Source organism: Alosa pseudoharengus, unplaced genomic scaffold, assembly GCF_046254945.1.
Source record: "Alosa pseudoharengus isolate Yale_2024_CS ecotype anadromous, Long Island Sound unplaced genomic scaffold, YU_APseudo_1.1 YU_APseudo_1.1_scf_10, whole genome shotgun sequence".
Taxonomy (NCBI): domain Eukaryota; kingdom Metazoa; phylum Chordata; class Actinopteri; order Clupeiformes; family Clupeidae; genus Alosa; species Alosa pseudoharengus.
In genome coordinates, this window is record NW_027468565.1 from 26,803,524 (window position 1) to 26,827,064 (window position 23,541).

The window sequence follows — 23,541 nt, forward strand, 5'->3', positions numbered from 1 at the left end:
ACTGTCAGAACCAGTATCAGAATAGCAGCTCAGAGAGACAGTGCGCCCAGCAATGTTTTATAATTTAATAATTATATATTTGTTCCAGCATGCCATTGGCGCAATCAGGTAAATGGTAACAAGTGGCCCTGGCTCTTCCTCTGCTGTGAGTATTTAGTATTGAGTATTGAGCATAGTCTGGGGGTTGCTTTTTTCTCCTCCCCTCTCCTCATATTATGCTGTATTCTTCCTCAATCCCCCGTCTTCCTGTCCTGTTTACCCCCTTGTCATATTGTATGTACCGGTATGTTTGTGTAATGTATGGACAGGTTGAAGGTTCATTTCACAGGTACTTGTGAGTATGTGACAATGAACTACTACTACTACTACTGCTATTTGCGTAGCATATAGTATGTGTGAGTGTAGTTCTATTTAGTTCTTCAGGGTGTGAGTGTTAGCTCAGTGTGTTTCTTTGGGGCACTGTGACGGCTGTCTTTAGAACTGTAAGCAAGAACAGAGGCTATTTATTGCAAGTTCAGGGCAGGCAATTCCAGCATAAATGAGGGAATGATATACGTCCTCATTGACATGGATGCAGTTGGAAATCGTTGAATACACACTGTTCTCTCCCCGAGTCGCATGTGGGTGCCATCTGCGCTAGAATAAACACGCCAGAACAAAGGATTTGTCTTTGCAGACAAAAATGAGTCAGTCAAAACTAACAGAATCAGAGTGTGTTACTGAACAGGACATGTAAACGCACAAAGACTGCAAGTCAGTGTCCATGTCGGTGGCAAAAGTTCACGCCGTAATGAATGAATGGCATATTTCGGGGGGGGGGGGGGGGAGCCACCTGCTACTTCTGCTCCCACTTTCCCCAGCAGATTGTGTGTGTGTGTGTGTGTGTGAGAGAGAGAAAGAGGGAGAGAGAGAGAGGAAAGAGGGAAAGACAAGAAGAGAGGGAGAAATGGTGTGCTGCAGTCAGACAGAAAGAGAGAGAGGGAGAGTGTGTGTCTTTCTAATTATGCAGGAGGCCATACATGATTAATCCATTTTTATTTCACCAATCCAATATGCTCTCCTGGAGGCAGAGTGCACATACTCAAATATTAATGTGACAAGAGTGCTTATGCCTGATACACTGACACTATTACAGGGCAATTGACTTGCGCACTGCAGTGGCAAAGGCATGAAAATTCTCACTAAGTTTTAGCGTTTAGTCAGCAAAAGTTATTCCTCACCAGACAGCTACACACACACACACATTCTCTCTCTCTCTCTCACTCTCTCTCTCTCTCTCTCACACACACACACATAAACACACACACACACACACACACACATAGACACACACATACTCACACACACACACACAGAGTGAAGTCTAAAGAGTAATCAAAATGATTTGCCTTGACACGGCCACCACCACACAGATAGAGAGCAAACAGAACAACACATTTGCTGTTTAGATCAGGAGAAAGGAGCCATTTTGGAGGCCATAGTAATGATGAGCGTCTGTCAAAGCCCCCTTTAACCCCTGCAACCAAAGCTAGTCGGCTGGAGCTGTGTGCCTAGAATTTTAATGCCGTACGTCTCAATGCAAATGGCGCTTTCACAAAGGCCCCTCGGAGAGCCGGCGTGACAGCCGGAGACAAAGCCTGCGCCGGCTCTGTGCGGGACGTGGACACCTCCCGGTGGCTGCGCCACAATGGCCTTTGTGAGGCAACCGTCCATATCCAGCCAAACAAGGCTGTCAACAAGCACATTCGCCTCGGATTTCCTTTCAATTACTTCACCCTGCTGTATCGCACCTCCCCGCCGGCCGCCAAATCGCATGCTAATGAACCGCACTGGTGCTATCTGGCATATGTGGCCCCACACAACCACACAGCCCTGCAGAGGAACCAGAGACAGAGGAGGGGGGAGGGGGGGAGGAGGAGGTGGGGAATGCTGAAATGTGGCATGCTGACTGGACTAGGTGATGTGCATGTGTGTGTGTGTGTACTGTGTGTGTTGGTATGTGTGTGTGTGGGTGTGTCCGTGTGTCTGTACAGTGTGTGTGTGTGTGTGTGTGTGTGTGTGTGTACAGTGTGTGTTTATGTGTGTGTACACTGTGTGTTTGTTTGTGTGTGTGTGTGTGTGTGTGTCCGTGTGTGTGTGTGTGTGTGTGTGTGTGTGTGTGTGTGTATGTGTGTGTGCATGCGTGTGTGTGTGTGTGTGCGTGTAAGGGGTGGTCTATGAGCTTGGCTGAAATACTTCACTATGTGAGGGGAGGGGGGGGGGGGGCTTTGGGGAAAGAGCGGCCGTGTCAGGTGGAGGCTGCTGCTTCCAGGCAAGTTCAAATAAACACGACACAAGTCATAATATATACGTACCATGATGTGCCTCCTGGTTCAAGTCAGTGCAGCTCGGTCTGTTGCCACTCTTCTCCTGTTTACATTAGCTGTGTAAAAAAAGAGAGAAACACAAATAAAGGTTGGAGTTTGCCTTTCAGGCTCAGTGCTGATGGTAGTAAGGAACAAACATAATGGATTTACTTTTACAGAACAAAGGGGATGTCATCCTCCTCCCCCTGCCGCCCTCGCACCCCCTGAGGAGTTTTCAGTTTTGATTTGGGCGGCTGACAGACGTGCTGAGACAGGGTTGTGGGTGATGCGCACACTGCAGGAATCTGAGATGAAGTAAGACTCAAAGGGCCTTAAATGACGCGATTTAAGATTCATTATTTATGACACGCTCCCCGCGGTGCAGCAGCGGTGTTTTACCCGTCTGAATTTTTCACCGCGCAGCTGGAGGGCAAAATTAACGGGGACACAGTGGCTTTAATCGAACCAAAACCAAGGCTGTGTTGGAAGCAGGTGAAATATTAATGTCTGCCTCAAGATATTAGGCTCGGAGTTTCCTCCCGCTTGCCTAATTACCCTTTATTGTTGTATCCCATGTTCAGCACTCTCTCTCTCTGCCTCTCTCTCACTCTTCATCCCTCTCTCTCACTCTTCACCTCTCTCTTCCTTTCTCTCTCTCTCTCTCTCCGTCTCTTTCTCTGTCTCCGTTCCACACTCTATATTCCTGCTATGGCGTGTGCTGTTAATGTTGATTAGCATCTGCGCTCATGAATAATTTACGGTAAACAGCGTTCCTTTCTAATTACCTGTAGCTCACTCTGAGTGCCAGCGTGCATTTCCGACTGCGGTGGGCTAATGAGCCTAAATACTTTAAACTTTTACGCTGTTGCTGCTGCTGCTCTGCCACAAGTGGCTTCCAGCTGCAAGGGAAAAACCAAAGGTGATGCGGTCCAATTAAGGGGCTGATATCCCTGCCACAGAACGAGGGGGGGAAATGTATTCCATCACGCTGTTTGGAATGACAACACTTTGGTGTTATTTCAAAAGGTATGCAGTGATGGATGGGGAGGAGTGCTGCATATGGAAGCAGGAGAATCTCCTCTCCGAAGAGGAATATCGGAATCTAGGCCATGTTTGGCCCACGAGGGAACCCGCTGAACGACAAGTGGCAATCGACTCGGATCGGACTGGGAGCCGTCAGCATTTGCATACTCATCACACAGAGCAGTCCCACCAGACGCGCTGGTCGAGTGGAGTGCGACGAGCAGCATCTCGGCAGTACGTAGAGCAGTACGCGGAGCGTGTTATTCCTCTCTAGCGCAGCCAATCACAGACTTAATGGACACTGACTGATGGAAGTATGAGAGCCTCTGCCTGTGTAATTACACACTTCCTACAAGGACATAACACTTCCTGCAATATCATCCTGACACACGCAACCACATCGGCAGCTGTCTGCATTAGATCGCAACAGTCTCTGTGCTTCAATGAGAACCACAAGCATCAATCAGAATATTGATTCTACAATTTATCTGGCGTTAATGAGTAAACAAGCTGCTTCTTTATAAAGTTTACAGATGGCGTTGGTTTTGGGAGATGTTCTCTTCAGAAACCCAATGCTAGTCCTCGACCCCGCAAAAAGCCCGTGTTCCTTGGAGTGCTGCTGCTTCACACTGAGCATGGTTGGGGAGAGTTGTCATTATTGTTCGGTAACCATAGCAACGCACTGGAAGGAAAAGTGGAGCACCAATTGGATCTGCATCTAACAGCGATGGTGGGGTGAAGGTAGAGGAAAGGGGAAGGGGGGGGGGGTGAAGAGAGGATGTGGGGGTGAGGAGAGGATGGGGGGGGGGGGGGGGTGGGTTGAAAAGAGGAGAGCATAAGAAGGAGGCAGAAGCACACTGGGGAGGCTGGAATGGCATTGGGTCAACCAGGTTGAAAGAAATGAGCGCACAATGAGAGCTAATCTGCATTTTCTCAAGTGGCCGCCTTTAACCGGGCCTCCTCGTACTCACACAAATCAATGGCATTTGAGATCGACCACGCAGAGCTGGGGCCATTCATTGTGGCACTAATTGATTGGTCTCTGTTGACATTTATGTGTGTGCGGCAAACATATTTTCTCTAATGGAAGCGCTGAGGCAGAACACAGCAGCGTTTGCATCTTTACAATGGAAGTTTAGCAAACTCTCACGAGTCGGACGGATAGATTCCTTTGTGTACATGTACAGAGTATAGAATGGGGAGAAGTGCACAAAAACAGGCATTACAGAGATTATGCAGATTACAGAGATTACAGATTACAGAAATTATATTTCCATTCAGATGATGATGATGATGATGATAATAATAATAATACCAACAATAATATTTTTAATTTCTAGAGCACTTTTCTAAATACTCAAAGACGCTTGAAATGTTGACTGCTGTGTCAGTGTGAGAGGTGGAGGAGCATTTGCTGGCACGCTGAGCGCATCATGTGGCTGTTGTGGACAGGAAGGTAATAGAGGATATCCTCGTCTATGTTGTGCCTTTGCTCTCTTCCTGTCAGCCCAGTGCCCTCGTCCTCATTACTGAGCCCCTCTCTATTTCTGACTGCACTCATCCCGAGCAAACCCCGAGGGGTCAGGACATGGCTGCAGCCGATGACAGACAAGTCCTCTGAGCTGTCCGTCGCAGAGGGAGGCAAGGAGGATGACTCTAGACCAGGGCTTCAGTACCATGTGGGCCAGACAGGAAAACCACTGGGTCTTCGTCGGTCACCCAGTAAACACGACGGTTTATTACTTGTTGTGGATGGTAAAGTAAATAAATACTTGACAGTCCATTCCGACTGGAATCATCCATTTTTTTTGTGTGTGTTTGGGGGCGGGGGGGGGTGCTGTTGACATATATGGTTTGCTGCTCTGTCAGCTAACGTGGAATTCCTGTGTATCGACAGACCAGGGTGACAGGCTTGATATTGTCTACTGTTGCAGCCAATCACTGCTGCCGTTTTATTGATTGTAGTCATGGCAGCCAGATTTGTGGGCAGCTTGCTGGCTGCAGATAAACTCTATTAAGCCGCATCCAGCCTGTGGACCGCTAGTTGAATAGGCCGGCTCTTGATGAAGGTCTCAGACCTGAGAGATTCTTGATTTGCAGACAAGACTGTGGAAACATTTTAAGTAAATGTGGTAAAAAAAAAAAGCTATAACCATTTAAAATGCCTGCCATTCACTGCTTCTCGTCCTCCTCTCAGCCTCCTCTATTCCCCAGGGCCCAAAGAACCGCTGCACGCAGGGCCAGACGGGAGGAAGGTGTGTGGGGGGGCATCAAAACATGGCTTTGAAGCCAACGAATAAAGAAGAGAGACTTGTGGGACTGGGTCAAGAGGTTTGAAAGGTGAGGGAGTTGTGTGTGTGTGTGTGTGTGTAGGGGGGGGGGGGGGTACGGGGGAGCATCACCATGAGTGACAGCAAAGGCCGTGGAAGCTCTGTGAAGGCTAAGCTAGACCCGCGGGACACAATTAAGAGTGAGTCTTTCACAGCCAGTTACAAAAACAGAGCCAGCAGTCATGGGAAAGCACTTTCACAATATCTCTCTCTCACTCTCTCTTTCTTTCACCCTCTCTCTCTTGTGCGTTATTATTAAGCGCTTTCAGATATAACCTCCGGAGTACATGCGGAGGTTTGTCAAACGGAGGTCCTACCCTTCGGATGATTCAGATATGATGCTAACCTGCGGACCTTATACTGACCTTATACGGACGTATGTGTGAACGACATACACGCACATTACAGAATCTCCGTGTGGTTGTCGAGTGAGGGGTGGGGGCTTGTAGAGTTCACAAGCTGCGAGATATGACGCAGAATATATGCGGCCGCTGCCTGTCACAGCTGCTTTTTGTTTAAAAAGTGTAGCCTATGCATTATAGGCTAAAGAAGAGAAATCTATTGTGCGTAGGCTAATACTTAAAATAGGATAGTCACGTAAGTGCGCACATACAGTATTTGTATGTGTGCTTCGAATAAACACATTTATCTGTTTTCAACGTTATGTACCAGAATCTGGTTTGCGTTGGAGAGAGAGAACATGCACACACTTTATGGTAGGCTACCAGCCAATTCAGTAGGCTAACTCAAGACCTCAAGGCCATCATACAACGTTTTTAAGCAACAAACAAAATACTAACAGTGAAGTTTTTTCATGGTTTATTTCTCCCCTAGCATTATATGATTTGAATTTAGACAGCTACGCCATTTCAGCGCGGTGTATGAGTAGGCCTAAGAGCGAGAAGTTTTATAATGCCCTTGCCACTCCGACTCATCAATAAAAACTGCGCGCACACACACCAGACCACTTGACTTTACATCATTAAACTATTTTAGTTTATTGCTTTTCTGATTGTCAAAACCACACCTAACTTAAGCCTAATTCTGCCTAAGGCTATCAATGAACAGAAAACCGTGTTGGCTAACAATTTATTAAATACTCCTGTTATTGTCGTCAACGACGTTGCTGTAGGCTACTGCCTTTTCAGCGCCTTCTGCTTATGATGATTCAGTCTTTTGAATTTGTTTGGCCTTGCCATGCAGTTGTAGGCTACAACGTGCCATTCCCTTAATGTGTTCTATCAAAATGTTGTATGCCTCATGGACAGTAGCTCCGTGATGTCTGCATCTTTCCAGGTCGGAGATTTTCTGGACAGCACTATGCCACTCCATCATAACACTGGCATTTAAGTCAGATCTAACCACATGGACGCACGAAAGAAACGTCACCAACACGCCCTCTCACTAGGTGTGATTGTAACCGCATGTTCTACTTCTCGTTCAGACACAGCACATTTACATAATGTCCGGAGGAAATACTAGGGGGGGAGTAGTATAAACACCGGGTGAATTCGGACTTCCATATGACCGGTTATGTCGTTCAGATATACGGCCCCACCGTTTAACATCGGCAGAACCTCCGGTCTTACACGTATGTCTGAAAGCGCTTATTGATATTGACTAGAGTCAGGCGGGCAGGATGGGGGGTAAATATAACCCCCCCACACTGGATTCCTATGCACTGCACAAGGAGATACCAAAGCAAATGAATATCATTACACCTTTGGTGACATGGCAGACACCATGTCCAGACCACCATTTTTCTTTCTTCTTTGTTCTTTTCTTCTTGAAATATGTGGCACTTGTACAGATGTAAGGGATTGGGTTTATTTTTATTTTTTTTCTGATGTATAATGATATATTCAAAATATTGAATTGATGCAAATGTAATACTTGGTGGGCTAATATACACCATATAGGCTATTTGCTCACAATTGTCTGATTTATTGACACGAAGGACTGACTGATTGGTAGACATGAGGCATTGCCCACTATTTTGTCTATTTATATCCCCACCCACTCATCTGCTTGATACCTGATGAAGTCCTCTGGTCGAAACATTGTAGCCTAATAAAACACTCTGGGAGCTTATATAACAGTGTATGGGTATCTCTTTATTTTTTCATTTATGGCTCAGCCTTATACCCAGCACCTGTCATTCAAAGAGAGGTAAACAAAACGTGTTTTTTGGAGCTCGCTACAAGATACAGAAAAGCTAAAGACTACACGAAAATTATAGAGAATGACAAAATATTTCTGAGGAAACAATGTCAACAAGACAGCAATGAAACCCCCCCAAAAAGAAGACATTAGGAGCTGCTGGACATGGGCCTTCTTTGTGTGCTGTAAACATCCCCACTGTCAGCTTGCGCAATGAAGATGTGAAAGAACCTCTACTCGACGCCTTGTTTAGATAAAATCCCAGGACGCTCCTCTGCCGTGCTGAGTTTCAAGAGGTGCTGCAGTGGCCAACATCTGCTTTCAATTGCGGCCTCTCATTAAAAGCCCACGGTAAACAGCATACATGCGCCTCTGATGTTGGCCCATGGTAAGTCTCAAACACTGACCAGAGTGCCAGTGGCACGCATTCGTTATGAGGCCCTGACAGCTCTACTGCTTCTGAGAGGCTCTGAAGGTGTTTCTTCTGTGGTCCTGCCATGCCGTGTGTGTGCGTGTGTGTGTTTCTCCTGTGGTCGTGCCAAGCCGTGTGTGTGTGTGCTGAACAAAGTGTGCCTCTGGAGACCGGACCTCACCCTGTCACTCCCCTTGCCCCATTTGTCTCCCCAAAGGCACGCAAAACATTTATTTAGTCGCTCAGACAAGAAGAAGAGGAAAACACACACACACAGCGATAACTATTTCAAAGCGAGAGGCCCTGGTTAGACAGGAAGTGTGCTCCTGACGTGCCTAATTAAAACCAGAGGAGGACCTCCATATTTACTTTCCGAGCGCTGGCTTCAGCACAGCTGATCGCCTGCTTACGGCATCAGCTAGCCTGCCCGGTGTCAGGGCTGGCAGTGGCTCTCACCACCAGCCTCAATAAGGGAGGCAGTGTGCCACAAGTGAGCGCACTCTCTACATCTCCCCCCAGCCCCTCAGCACATAACAATAGAACTGGGAACTGGGAACGAAAGACCATTAAACAACTGACAAAATACATCCAATCTCTCCCACCCACACACAGAGTTCATTTAGGTCCGGGTCTTTCTGTTCCAGCTGCGGCTCTCTCTCTGTTTGCACTGGTCGATTAGCCAGTCACTGTGTGTATAATGTCCTTAAACACTGAGAAGACAACAGCTGATTAAAACTACCATTGGAGACTCTAAGTGCTAATGAATAATGCTTGTGTTGTGGTGTTCGTGATGAATTAATAATGTTCCGGGAAAGAGTGTGAGGCGCTTGTGATGAGAGCAGAGCATTGTCGGAGATGGGTCACCAGTTAAAGGTGTGACACCAGCGAGGACTGTCCTGATTTCATGGGCCAGTCTGCGGGAGCACAGAGGCCAGACCCTCATGCTGGGCTTACGAGAGTCAGGAGTCTTGCGGCCAGATCGTTTCCTCGCTGGGACGGTGCAGACTGCAGGACTCCCTCATAAACACACACACATGTGCCCGTAACACACACCAGCTACGGTTGGACAGGAATGTGTTCCAGCATGGAAAGTTCTGTGTTCAGACACTGCAAGGGCTTAATGTCACTTTGTCGAAGACACATTATATTCAACATACAAGAAGAGTTGCCTGCTTAGATACGACATATCAGTACAATATAGGAAACAATAGATATGTAGTACTCGAGTCCGGTCTCGGACTCGAGACCGGTCTCGAGACCAATTTCTGCTTTCCTGGTCTCGTCTCGGACTCGTTCCTTCAAAGACTCGGTCTTGACTCGGTCTCGGACCACAGTGGGAGGAGAAGGACTCGTAATTTCAGACCGAGTCCTCGAGACCAACACATTTTTTATGTTCATATAAAAAAAAAACACAACACATAGGCTAACAACAATAATAATAAAATGCAATGTTGATCGGCATTATTTAAAAATGACATCCCATGGTGCAATGCCAAGATACTGCCGTCAGAGCCGTTTATTTATCTCTATGGCTCTGCTGCCGGTGAGTGTCTGTAGGTCAACATAGTCCATATTAAGACGTTAAGACTGCTCCTCTAAACAATTCCCAATCTAGCTTAGTCTGTAGGCCTAATGGTTGATTATTAACTGGGGTGATATTAAATTATGAATATGAAAACTGACATTTTTTTATGTTCTTGGTCTCGACTCGGTCTCGACTCCTAAAGGACTCGGTCTCGACTCGGACTTGCTTCCTCAAAGACTCGGTCTTGACTCGGACTCGACTGTATTTGGAAACCAACAGACTCGGTCTCGACTTGGTCTCGACCCTTCAAAGACTCGGTCTTGACTCGGACTCGGCATAGGCGGTCTCGTCCCCATCACTAGGAAACAAAATGTCATAGCATGTCAACCGTAAGGCGAGGATCACATTAGCCAGCAGCAAGCAGCAGCGGCAAACGTAACGCAACGCTCAGACCATAATAAGTTTTATCTCGTTCCTAAGCAACACAAACGGTTTGTCAATTGAATACGCTCGCGTTGCGCTTTGAAAGTTGAACCAAGTTCAACGCTCAGCTTGTTCAAAGCTAGCGTTACGCCAGCGTTGCCATCGTTCCGCTGCGAATCATAGAGAACAATAGGAAACCTGCCGCTTGTCGCTGGCTAAAGTGATCCCCGCCTAAATGTTTGAGTTTGCACAGCCGCTTAACCTGCTTGGCATCAGGGGTGTCTTGCCCTTAGACGCATGTTGTGTCATCCTGACCTGCTTTACCACTCAGTTCTCCTCATACACAGAGACCTCCATCAGGAGAAATTCTGCCTCCATCAGTCCCAGGAGAACTCTTATGAGGAGGAGGAGGAGCGGTGTTGGGTGGTGGAAAAGAGGCTGGCCATATTTTCCATCAGGCACTATTTTCACTCCCGTAAAAAAAGCTCCTAAAACAGCATTAGAAGCATTCCTGCTCTGGGCAAAGGAAGGGGCGAGCGAGGAGACGTCATGTAAAATCACCCTCAACACAAAGGGGCCCTCCACGCTCTGCGATTTAATCTTCAGGTGCAAGTGCAGAAATGGCCGCCCCATAAACAGTCCAACCAGGCTGTGAGAACTTTAAGAGCTCCCTGTGCTTTCAGTCTGGGAAAACAAAGCACACAGGGGCCGCTGGGAGCTTATCAAAAAGAGACCAGCTGGTCAACAAGCTCTGATTGCTGATATGAAGTTTATGCAGGATGGGGTCCATTAGAGGGACCTGAGCGGTCTGCACTACGGGGACTGTCTTTGGAGAAACAAATGGGGGTTCGGGGTTAACCTACCACTTTCTCAAATGCATTTTGGCTACAATAGGCACCACTTGAAGTCTCTGGGCTGTGGGAAGGGGAGTTTACGTGATTGCGTCACAGTGATTTATAGGGTGAGGTGGGGGTTGGGGTGGGGTGAGAGAAGTGCAAGTGGAACATGAGCCCTTCTGGAGGATGTCCAGCCTGAGATCCCTGAAGAAACACAAGTCAATAGGTTTCCACCACAACAGATGATGGATGTGGGGCAACAGGCAGAGACTAATGTGCTCGCTCAGTCAGGGTAACACATCCACAGCCTGCAGTCACAAAACTGCAAATAGCACAAAGGATAACGTAGTAACCTGATTTTTGGGAATTCTTGTACGCTAGATTCTTGAAAACTGAAACCAAATTAAAACAATGTAGATTCTTATGTATTAGATGGCATAACTAAATTTGTTTATTCCCTGCCTTTCCAACCTAGAAATGTTGTATATATATGCTCAAATGTGTCATATTATATTGCCACTGAAGAGTGTTCTCATTATTTGACAACCCGAGTGGCTTGAGAAAGGGGTGTGTGCGTTGCAGCTCACAGTCTAATGGTTAAAACTAACATTTATGCCTATTTTCCCACTCATCTAAAACATACAGGCAAAACCAATCAACAGACACACTGGTCTCGTCGTTAAAAATAGGACCACACAAATAGTATGACTCAGTTTTTTAACCATCTAAACTGTTTTTTTTTTTTTATCTGACTACAGACTGCTAAAGAAAACCATCTGGATCTGTTTTGACAGAAAAACAACCCTAGTTGAGTCAAGGTGAAATCCTTTCAATGCTATCGAGTTGTTTCACTTTTTGATGTGTCTGTCTATGATGATTTTTGTCAGTGTATTGGTAACAGTGCGTGAAGTGACAAAGATTAAGAGGGCTAATCAACAGCCGCATTAAACACTCTGTCAAAGCTGAGCAGCTTAGCAAAATAAACGGCTTTCAAAGCCATGATCTCCAACATTCACGAAACACAAAGCACAGTTCAGAGCTCAATTCCAAATGCCACAATTCACTCATAGGCACGGGGAATAACAGAGGTCTCACCCAACGCTGACAGACAGACCCTGACTGCAGGCTTATGGGAGGGAAAATGAAAATGCCCCTTTGAGCTTTCTGATTTCTATGTGTTGGGCTCTGAGCTGTGACAGAATCCCTCAAACGACAATGATATCAGTGATGAAAAAGAGAAGATTACCAGGGGTAGATGGCTTCTGCAATTTTGGGAGGGGGATGGTGTGTGTGTGTGTGTGTGTGTGGGGGTGGGTGGGTGCGTGAGTGTGTGTGTGGATATGTGTGCTAGAGAGTGTGTGTGTGTGTGTAGAAATAACATGGTATCTATTTTTTCGGAGCTTGCAACAGAATTCCCCTGTGGACTTCTATAATCTATTTGCTTCTTCAAAAGCAGCACATATCTTCAACCCCAAGTTTCAGATAAGATGACACCCTGAGCTTGCCTCCCCCAACAGCACCCGTTGAACCCCTCGAAACATGGCGGAAAGCATCCAGACTCGCTAATCGAGCACCATTGCATTGATTAGGTCATGTGCACACACACACACGTACACACACTTGTGGTTGGGGGAGGGTGCTATCCCGGTCTCCTCCAGAGATCTCCAGTCCAGACCATCTGCTTTTACTTAGACTAAGACCACTCAACACCCTCCACAGCCTGAGCTGATGAAACACACACACACACTGCCAGTGGTTTATGACTACTGACTGCTTTCTCCTGTATTGTTTCACTCAAATGACTCAAAGGGATTTCGTAAGCTTCATTACATACCAGCATATAGTCAAGTCAAGTCAATTTATTTTTATAGTACATTTAATGCAACAGAGTTGACCCAAAGTGCTTATGTCCATTTTAAACATGATCTCAAGACAGAAACTAGCTCATATGTCACTATAAATTTTGAAATGAATCAGAGGTTGATGATGGTGCAACTCTTCCATAATAGAGGGACAATTGGGAGGCTCTGGACCCTTAACACATTCTTTTGGCCTCTTAGCCATTTTACCTGCCTTAACCAAAGGTCTATTAAACCACTTCACTATCACCAGTGATCATAGGGGTCAGCTGGTAGAGGAAGGTTCTAACATGACCAAGTTCACAAATTCAAGTCCTTGGAAACCACACACATCAAATGTTTTGCATTGTTTTTGGAGACTATCGCCCGCTAAATAAACAAACGTAATGCAAATGCATCTCCACACACTCTAGCGTTGGGGTCCCCCCTCTGACGGCAAACAGCCGGCCCTCCTAATGTTGCGCCCCTGTTTCTCTGGGCATCGGCCTCGCCAACAGGTGCGTATAATTAGGTCAAACCGCCGTGGAAGCGTGCTGGCAGCGGAGCGCATGGCTAATCTTTGGGAACTCGTCCAAAGTTATCACTTCCTGACGATTGTTATCGGCCCAAAGCGAGATCGCACACGCTTAATTTACTGCTTGTCTCTGTCGTTTCCGCAATCTGCCCACCGCGGCTGCCCTGTATCTGCATGGCCGCAGACACCTGCCACACCTTGTCCCAACTTCTGTCAAACCAAGTGAAGGACGTCATACCTTTTGTGGAGAGTCAGCGACCATAAGAAAGCTCCCTATTGCACAGCCCTCTTGCTTTTTTACATGGCTTTACCAGCCTCACGCTTAGTGCACAGTGCACGCTCACAACGCAAGTGAGGCAGATATGGAGATGAAGAAAGGAGAGAGAGAGAGCGATAGACATGAAAAGAGAAAGAGAGAGAGATAGACAAAGAGAGAGAGAGAGAAAGAGAGAGAGAGAGAGAGATTAAGGCCAGCGGAGATTAGACTTCATGGTCTATTTCTCCCATTTGCTCGTTTAATGGGTAAGGTAATGATAAAGGAGCTCAGAGAATCCCCTCGGTGGCTCAGAGGAAATACCTTCAGCTTTTTTTCACGGGCTGCCTGCCACACACGTCTCCTAAAGAGCCACCTCCACCTCCTCCTCCTCCTCCTCCTCGCTGAGATGTGAGGAAGACTGCGGCCCTTTGATGAGGAGCGTTCCGCCTGCACGCCGCGACTTATTATGAGGTCACAGTGGCTGCCGGTGAACTGCCCCCTACCCACCTCCATCATTCCGACTACCACAGGCATGTCTTAACACATGACCCTCGAACACCACCCACCTCACAGAACCACCACCACCACACACCACACACACTTCAAGCGCTGTTTGGCTTGAAAGTTTTATAAAGTGGTATTAAAAAATCATGAGGCACTCTCTGGACATGGCCTTTAATCATTCCCTCCCCTCAAGGGTGAAAATAAAAATCTACAACATGGAGATTTAATCTGCTTTAAACACCCACGCTATTATGGCGGGGGTCTCCTAGGTAGCACATCAGCAGGGGATATAGGCCGAGAAGCAAATAGGTAGAAACCAAATGGTGGATGATGATCCCAGCAGGCGACTGCTCCAGAATGTTTTGAGTATTGAATAAAATGCCCAAGAAAGAGGCTGAGTAGAAACACGTGTTGTGTACTGAGTATGTCCACGTGCTGGTTTAGCTCAGCCATTAGCTAACCAGAAAACAGAGCACATTTTATTCCAGAACCTTCAGTGTTTAGAAGAGACAAGTAAACAATGTGCTATTGCGGAGAAGACTGTGTCATTTAAGCAGATCCTGGGTTTTTCAGATCATTCATTGTGAGGAGACTATACACACTACGGGCTACTGCATGGAAGGTATTTGCCTTCATATCCTACTGGCCCTGAAGGCCAGCATGCATAAGACTGTCTACTTCTGCAACTTCCAAATGAATGAGAGTGCAGGCAGTGAACAGTCCTTTTAACGGCAGCACTGCAGGTTTGCGGCACGCGCACGGTCCACTCCAATCCCCCCCCACCACCACCACCACCTCCTGATGGGATGACGGAGTCGGTGATGGAGGAGCCACGCACGTCTGTCCCCGGCCAGGAAGGGAGCGTTCGGCCCGCTCGCTCTCACAGGTGCCTGCTTAAGCCACCAAGGCTTTTTTAATAAAGCACTGAGCGCGTCCCTGGGCGGCCATCGGAGCGCTGCAGGGTCAGGCAGGCGCGGCGCCGTGTCTAATGGACTGCTGATGAGTGTGAGCGCCCGCTGGGAGAGAGCGTGATGAGTGCGGGCACCCGTGGGGGGAGAGAGCATAATTAGGACCAGTAGAGCAGGGACCTGCTGGAGACACGGGGGGAGCCTGGCGAGGTGCCGGTGATGGAGGCGGAGGAGACCTCCGTGGAGGAGGGCTAACCTGGGGCCTCATTGGGCTGAGTGGGCTGTGGAGGAGGAAGAGGGCTAACCTGGGGGCTCATTGGGCTGAGTTTAGCTGCGGAGGAGCAGGAGGGCTAACCTGGGGGCTCATTGGGCTGAGTTTAGCTGCGGAGGAGCAGGAGGGCTAACCTGGGGGCTCATTGGGCTGAGTTAAGCTGCAGAGGAGGAAGAGGGCTAACCTGGGGGCTCATTGGGCTGAGTTTAGCTGCGGAGGAGCAGGAGGGCTAACCTGGGGGCTCATTGGGCTGAGTGGGCTGCGGAAGAGCAGGAGGGCTAACCTGGGGGCTCATTGGGCTGAGTTTGGCTGCGGAGGAGGAGGGCTAACCTGGGGGCTCATTGGGCTGAGTGGGCTGCAGGATCGTGGCTGTGATGGCTGTGCTGGGGCTGAGGGCTAAATAGGTTTTACAATGGAGCCTACTGGAGCAATTAACACTGACAACTGGATTTGCATGTTATCTAAATATGTATAGAACTAATTACTCTATAATTACACTGTGTGTGTGAGTGTGTGTGTGTGTGTGTGTGTGTGTGTGTGTGTGTGTGTGTGTGTGTGTAAGGGTGGGGGGTATGGTGATGACCCATTTCTGTCTCAGAAAATTTACCATATTCACCTCCTTTCAAAATCAAAGGGGGGAATTCTTTCTGCTTGCATCAATGTGGGTTACATTTTTATGAGATCATTTGCCAACCCACAAGAATGCAAATAAACAGCCTAACTGCCGACCCTCCACGGATAAACTAACCAACTCCGACACATCTCTCAGCACGCAACGTGGCACACCGAGGATGTCTCGTTTGTGGGGTTTGCGGCGTATTCTCCAGCCGATTTGTGTGTTTTTTTACGCATGCCCTCCAGACAGTGCGCCTGATTTACTGCACCTACCCCAGAGGAGGGCCAGAGACGAGAGAAGCCAGCGGTGGAGAGCACAGCTCCAAACATGCTAGCCTTCATCCAGCTCCTAAAAGGGCACACTGTTATTTAACCATGTCTCCAGAAAACCACCGCAGCAGCGGACCGACGTCATAGCCACTTCAGTGTCCCACTTCTGCTTCATGTCTATAAACTGTCCCTAACTGCAGCCTCCAGCATAATGGCCCGACATCCAGCCATAATAATCCCTGACCAAAACAAGCCTTTAATTAATAAGGCACCAGCCACCACAAGCCCTGAACATGTGTTTAGTTTAGTTTAATTAATATTTGGCTAATTGGTTTGGTTCAACCCCAAGGCAATAATTATGCCCATTTTTGTATTTGGTTGGCTAAATTGTGTTTGTGTGTGTGTGTGTGTGTGTGTGTGTGTGTGTGCGCGCGCACGTGCGTGCATACGTTTGTGTGTGTGAATTTAATCACATCATCAGCAAGATATCACTGAATGTTTTGAATTAAGACACACACGTATATATATACAGAGAGAGAGCACACAAAACCATAGACTGAACTATCTCCGCCAAACTATCTTTTAGGCACAAAGGGAGGCCTGTTTCATTGTGGACAGGCCCCTTCACTCTCAATGTGAAACTTGATGCACAGAAGCATACCACAGACACGCTGCCAAAGCCAAGGGAGAAAATAGAGGGAGGGGGCAAAGCAAGTGGTCGGGTAGGAGGGGGTTGGATTTCGGGAACAAATCTCTGCTGGAAAACACGGAGGCTAAGAGAAAGACCAGAAGCTGGAGGACTCCCATTTCAGCCATGAAATATGCCTGAGTCAGGAGAAGCAACCCAGCAGCTGACTGCACGGAGAGAGACAAGCTATGAAAACAAGCCCCAGACTGTCCAAGTGAGAAACAGGGCGCTCTGCCCCGCGCCCGGCTAAAGGCTTCGCCGGTCAGTGAATGTGTTTATTAGGAGGAGCTCTACAAAAAACAAACGACCAAACAAAATGGTTCTGTATGCGACAGAGACACCACACTGAGGGGTCTTTTCAAAAAGCGGACGCCTGTGCATGAATGCACACACACTTCCTGTACATCAATGCACACACACTTCCTAGGCCTTAACTCGGCTGCGCCGCTTCATTCAGCGATGGAACTTTTCTACCCCGCGGGAAAATTTTCTTAATTATGATCCCAAATGATAACTCTCTCGAGTCGAGTCGCAGTCTATGGAAAACAGGAAGCCTGACAGTTAACCACAAATGAAGGAAAGAGCGGGGCTCATAGCAGGGCCGTTTTCACCCGTGACAGGATTTCCAGTGAAAGGCAACTCTGTGAGCGAAAACAATCAACGGTCACACGACTTCATTTGTGTTTGCCGCTCCACTCCCCACTATGAACACAAGCACAGTTCATTGGGAAAGTCCAGTTGTGAGGACCCAGAGAATGGACTATAAATCCTTTAAGCTGCAAGCTGAGTGGCAATTACACCATGAGTTGCTATGTGTGTGAGTGTACACATGTTTGTTTGTTTGTGTCTTTGTGTGTGTGTGTGTGTTTGAGACAGAGAGAGAGAGAGAGAGAGAGAGAAAGAGAGAGAGAAAAAGAAAGAACATTACATGAAAAATACCTAACCTTATCTGCACTTCAACTAAGAAAATGTAAGCAAAGAAAAGCCAACAGATAGCAAAACCTTTTTCCAACTCCAAAACTTCCTTCTGATGTTGCTCTGTACTTGCTTGCTCAGCAGCTCATCCTCAATCAGCATAGTGCCTGTGCCATTATAAGGGACAAATCCCAGCTTGAGGACGAGTGTGACACGGTGCTATCTGCGAGGGAAGCATCTGGCTCACCTTAGACCTGCCAGACACCTCTTCAAGAGCGCGCTGGCCAACTAGGCGCTCCTCACTCAGTGCCTCTCCTATCTGTCAGGTCCAGCTTGTCAAACGCTCACTTTTTAACTCATTATGAGCCCAACACATGCATTATGGAGGGGAAACCAACCAAAGGACAGATAAGCACCAAGAATCCTTGGGCCAAGCACAAACAAACAGTCTGTTTCCTCCCGATAAAGAGCACTCGTCAGCAGCTGTGGTGCTGGGACTTCCTTGTCTGGAGAGGACTAAAGGGACCCTAAGTTTAGGCTCCTGTCCAGTCCGCAGCTGGCTGTGACTGAGATTATTGTGCGTCTGGGTTTGTCTGTGTGTTCATGCAGGTGTTTTTTATACCTGCAGGAGTGTGAGCATACATGTGCATCCGACTGGTTCAAAGTGAACAAGGACATTTGTGGGCTTTGATAACTATCTCTGCTCATAGTATAGAGTAGGGCCCCAGTGGACCGAACAAATCACCCTCACCAGTATTAATCATGGAAGTTTCGTCCTCGCATACATCTCTGCAGTAAAATGTGCATCCCATCCATTACAGGCAAGCACCTTATGCCACGCACAGCTAATGGAGGGTCCTCCGGCAATCGAAAAAAGCAATTTTCTCATGGAGCCGGCAGATACTCTATTTAGCTTCCAAGCTCTCCGCGGACCATCGGCACTGGTGCATGCCGGACCTGACGTGCGCCACTGGGAAACAAGTGATGACCCGGCCTCGTTTTCTGCTAGCTCTGTAAAAATCTGTCGATAGGCTACAGGACGTGCGCGGCAGGAGGAATGGGAGAGTGCAGGCAGGAGGAGGAAGAAGAGGAGGAGGAAGAAGAGGTGGAGGAGGAAGAAGTGCAGAGAGCACGAGGCAGAGAACGAAAAACGGAATCACCTGGGCTGATTAGGCGAGCGAAAACCGCAGCGGTGGACCGAACGAGGCCCGACGAGCAGCTCATCTGCAGGCGCGTCAGCGGACATTAGCGTTGCGGAGGGGCAGACGGAGCCGCCGCTTCCAACACTGGCGCCCCGCCGAGCAGAACCGCAGATTAATTTAGTGGGGCTCAGCCCTTTAATGACCGATTCCACGCCTGCCCGGGCACCACAATGCCACTGTCTCATCTCTCTCGCCAGAGAAACGCCAGCGTAGCACCAGCAGCACCCTGAATCAGTGCCACACAGTAAAGACCGATAACCACCACAGGTAGACCCTGATGGGCTGGAGAGTTATTGAGAGCTCTATCAAACTAAACACTGATTGGACTAGGAGCTATTGAGAGCTCTATCAAACTAAACACTGATTTGAATAGGAGCAATAATACTGGGTGCTGTTAAACTGGATCCTATAGCAACAATGAAATGTGGACAAAAATCATATCTGACCAGCCTCCGTGAACAGGAAATAAAGACAACAGTATATCAGAAGGAACTAAATGTCCTGACGGCCCATTAAAAGGACAGTGTGTAAACTGTGATTCCAGAGGTTCAAGTCCTACTGTCACAGAGTCCCTTCTACGGAAATGCATGTTGTAGTCTAGCCAGGACTGTTAGTGTGAGGTCATTCCAATAGTTAACATTGAACACACAATAAAATACTGTCAAATAATTATTATGCGCACCTAAGCATTCTTGAATTTACCCTTGGGGATCAATAAAGTATCTATCTATCTATCTATCTATCTATCTATCTATCTAAGTAACCTCACAGCTGTATTTTTTCAGAATCTGCTGAATTGGCAATGTTTTTAAAAAAGCAACTTCACTCAATAGCAGTTTCATCAAATGCCGTTCATACTATTGTTTCAGCATCCACTGCCATTGCTAATGTTAATAGATAATATGTTAAGACTAGGTGACATCTTCATTGAAACCTCCATCACCACCGACATAACCAAGTCATAGATATGGAAAATGCTTTTTTTTGCCCTTTTATCATCTGTCATGAGAATAAAAGATAGTATTAGGAATGTGCATAGTGGCAGTTGTGAGATATAGCGTCCATAATGAGATGTTCATAACAGGGTTATGTCAGTGCCATGGGACAAAGGCTCCAAGTGAACGTTTACTTGTGGAGTCCATAGTTTAGTCAGTGTCCAGGACTTATGGATGGAGAACATCACAGGGTTTACCAATGTAATAAAGCTTTGGTTAAAAGAGGCCTCAGATTGTTTCACTAGGAAAGATGAGCTTTAGAGGAGAGCCTGTTATTTTCCTTCTGAGCACCATCTATTTCCTATTGCAATATAGCATTACTGAGCTCTCCACTTTGCACATTCATCTTAAAAATCCTTACAGCCACAGAGCTCCTATAGCTGCAATCTACCGGTCCATGAAAAATGAACCATAATCCTTCAGTGATGCTGCCTGGATGTCTCTTTTTGAACGAATGTGCAGTTTGCCAGGCAATTTGCTCTTTTTTCTCCCTGCAGACATAACTATTGTTGCAGGGAAGCATAATTACTTCCCATCTCCCATGCTAGAAATGTTAGGAAAACACAGCTCTGGGCAGCTCTTCCAGAACTTTAGTCATCCTTATTGGCACGGCAACGGCACTGCACACCCGTCTCCACATTGCTCAGACCTCCTGGGCTTAAGATGCAAAAAAAAAAATACAAACTCTCAACCACTGGGAGAAGGAAATTACCCATAATGCCCTCAACATCCCTACAAAACGTGTACAGGCAAAACCCGACATCAGCCACAAGGCTACATCAACAACCAGAGGTCATGGCGAGAGCATATGTCGGGGATTACCTAAGGTCAGCAGCACTGCTGGGTGGAAAAGACGCAGGTCTCCTCAGCTCCCTGCAAAGCAGCATGACCTGGCCGCCAGGTCTCCTCAAACTCACCTGAGGGCTGACAGCAGCCATGACTTCAAGCTGAAGCACACGGACGCGCGCGCGCACACCCGCCACGGCTCACCTCTGCTCACAGCAGCGCCACTTTAATGGATCCCTCTGAGCCAGTATGTTCATGCACAAGTGCCTGGCTAATTGAAACCTGATTTCCTTCTTCAGGGCCTCCACTCTTACACTACTCTGCTGAGCAAGTGCACCACAGGCACTCCCAACCCATATGCCACAGATTCAGGTCTTTAATACAGGCTTCTGCAAGCCTTTATTTTTCCTAAAAAGACATATATCTGCTGGACCTTTTCGGATGGGCTGTTGTAGGCTTAAAAGTGCTTCATATAAATGATTGCTAAATGTTTACAAAAGCTTTGTGCGCGCATATATTTATAGAGCACATTATATAAGAATGGAGTTAATAGGAAACAAATGACGTTCTATGAATAAAAACAAGACAAATTGCCAAAACCAGCTACTTTTAAGACTACAGAGAGTATTCGCCGTGAGAGTAGAATTCTCTCTAACACGCAGTGCAATAGGCCTAACTATATATATTTTTTTATATCAGGACGAAGAGTCGTCTCTCTTTCCTCTTGATTGATTCACACTGGCAGTGGACTCCTGCCCTACAGCAAAGGTGCCGCCAAAAGAGACATCCATCTGCCGACCCCGCGTGTCTTGGGGGACAATTCCCGCTATGAAGGGACCTCCATGGGCCGACGATGAGTGCTGTCACTCCCCGTGGGAAAGCCGCCAGCTTGACTGCACACCAGTTACGCTTTAAGATCACAAACGAAACATGACATTTTTCAAGAAGCCCGTTCTGTGGGCTACTTGAGGCAACCACATCTTCAACCTTAATTTACTTTCACGATTTATAAAGCACAATTTAAAGAAGTTTAGATGGCAATACTTCACAACTATATAGGCTACCCAATGGTTTTTGAACCTTAACTGCAATTCGGTTTTTAGTCTACTATCGTGAACTGCCATAATATTCTAACAGTATCCTTATCGCGGGTGCCACAGCAGAGTCAATGTGTTTTACAAATAAATTAAGTGGAAACCAAAAAGAACAAAGAACCCCCCTGTAAACGGACTAGAAATACCAGAACGCCTGCTGGAAATGTGGTACACACAAACATATAAAATGGAAAACGCGATATTAAGAATACATGAGCTACATTGTGTTTAACACCAAGCAATATCCATTACCAAAGTATCCTACCTACATCAAAATTGCACTTTGTGTTCCTCCAGGCTGCTAAAAGAAGCACTAACAGTAAACCCCCTCAGAATAACAATGAATGGTTGGCATGACATCTAATTAAATTACCGCTATCTACGAATACCAATCAGCTGCAAAATCCCCTCAACAGCCCCTGCGACTGCTGCGCTCTGAGATCGCATACAACCCAAGCTCATATTATCATTACAACATCGTTACAAAGCCTATCGACTGGAAAGTAGCATCATGGCATACATTTGAATACAAGAAGTTACAGTCCGTTTCAAAACAATAAAAGCAACTTGTTTGTAGAACTTACCTCAAACGCGCCTTAGACCCGAGATGTTTGTCTTGCCTACGTTGCGCTCCTGTAGCTATAGCGGTATCAAGCAATACTATTTTTTGATTGTTGTATAGCCTACTGAACCGACTGATAAACTTCTCCGGATAATTAAAAACAAACACCGCAGTCTATAAATTCCCGTGTCCCTAGAACCGTACTCCCAGTTTGGTCATGCCTTCTCAGTGCGGGAATGGTATGCCAACAGTTTTCTTTGGGAACTCGCTTCACGCTGAGGACCGTATGAGCATCCACAGTGATCAGCCTACAAGGGCGGGCACTCGGCACCGAGGTTTACGCCTACTGTTAACTTATTTGCTCGAATACCGAGCCAACATTTCTTCCGTTCAAGTTGTAAATAATATACAGATAAACAGTTGTTATATCGCAATGTTTTTTGTAGTTATCGGACAGATGAGTAACTTCCAACCAATCACATATTCTAATCGACTCCTCCCTAAAATAAATGAAAGTGTTGTTTTACAAGTGGGAGGGGACTGTGCTTTGTGGCAAAAGTGTTTGCTTTCCGCTGCGCCCCGCATGTCACTGAAACCACCACAGATGGCGAGATAGATAAGACAGCCTAAACGATCTTTCTTCCCCTCACTCACAGGTCATGACACTGACATTCCCTGTGGCATACGTGCTATACCCACACCGCCCCTCTTTAATTTTAAGATTTCTGTGGGTAGCGTCTTGGGGATATACGCGCGTCTTGATTGATAGTTCAATGAGTGTGAGTCTGTGAGAGAGTTCATGATATGATATTTGGACAGGATTTCGAGATTAATCTCTCTCTCTCACACACACACACACACACTTGTATTCTATTTGTAAGCATCAGTCTCTTCTTAACAATATACAATGTTTCTGTAATGTCGCATTCCACTAACTTTTATAACTCAATAATGACTTCTTCCACAGCATTATTAGCTAAGTATTTGCTGGTTAACAACTGACTGTAACAGTATCTAGTAGAGCACAGCTGTCTGTGGTCATTGAGAG

General features: G+C 46.9%; 1 protein-coding gene across 1 annotated transcript in view; it reads right to left on the minus strand.

Annotated features, from left to right (window-relative positions):
• Positions 1-22,832, minus strand: part of tspan18b (tetraspanin 18b) — a 40,904-nt gene extending 18,072 nt beyond the window's left edge. The window contains exons 1-2 of the mRNA XM_076301541.1: positions 22,516-22,832; positions 2,355-2,422 (exon numbers count right to left, since the gene is read on the minus strand). Coding sequence (XP_076157656.1) covers positions 2,355-2,357 — 3 coding nt within the window. The 5' untranslated portion in view covers positions 2,358-2,422; positions 22,516-22,832. The remainder of the gene's footprint in view (positions 1-2,354; positions 2,423-22,515) is intronic.
• Between the last annotated feature and the right edge of the window lie 709 nt (positions 22,833-23,541).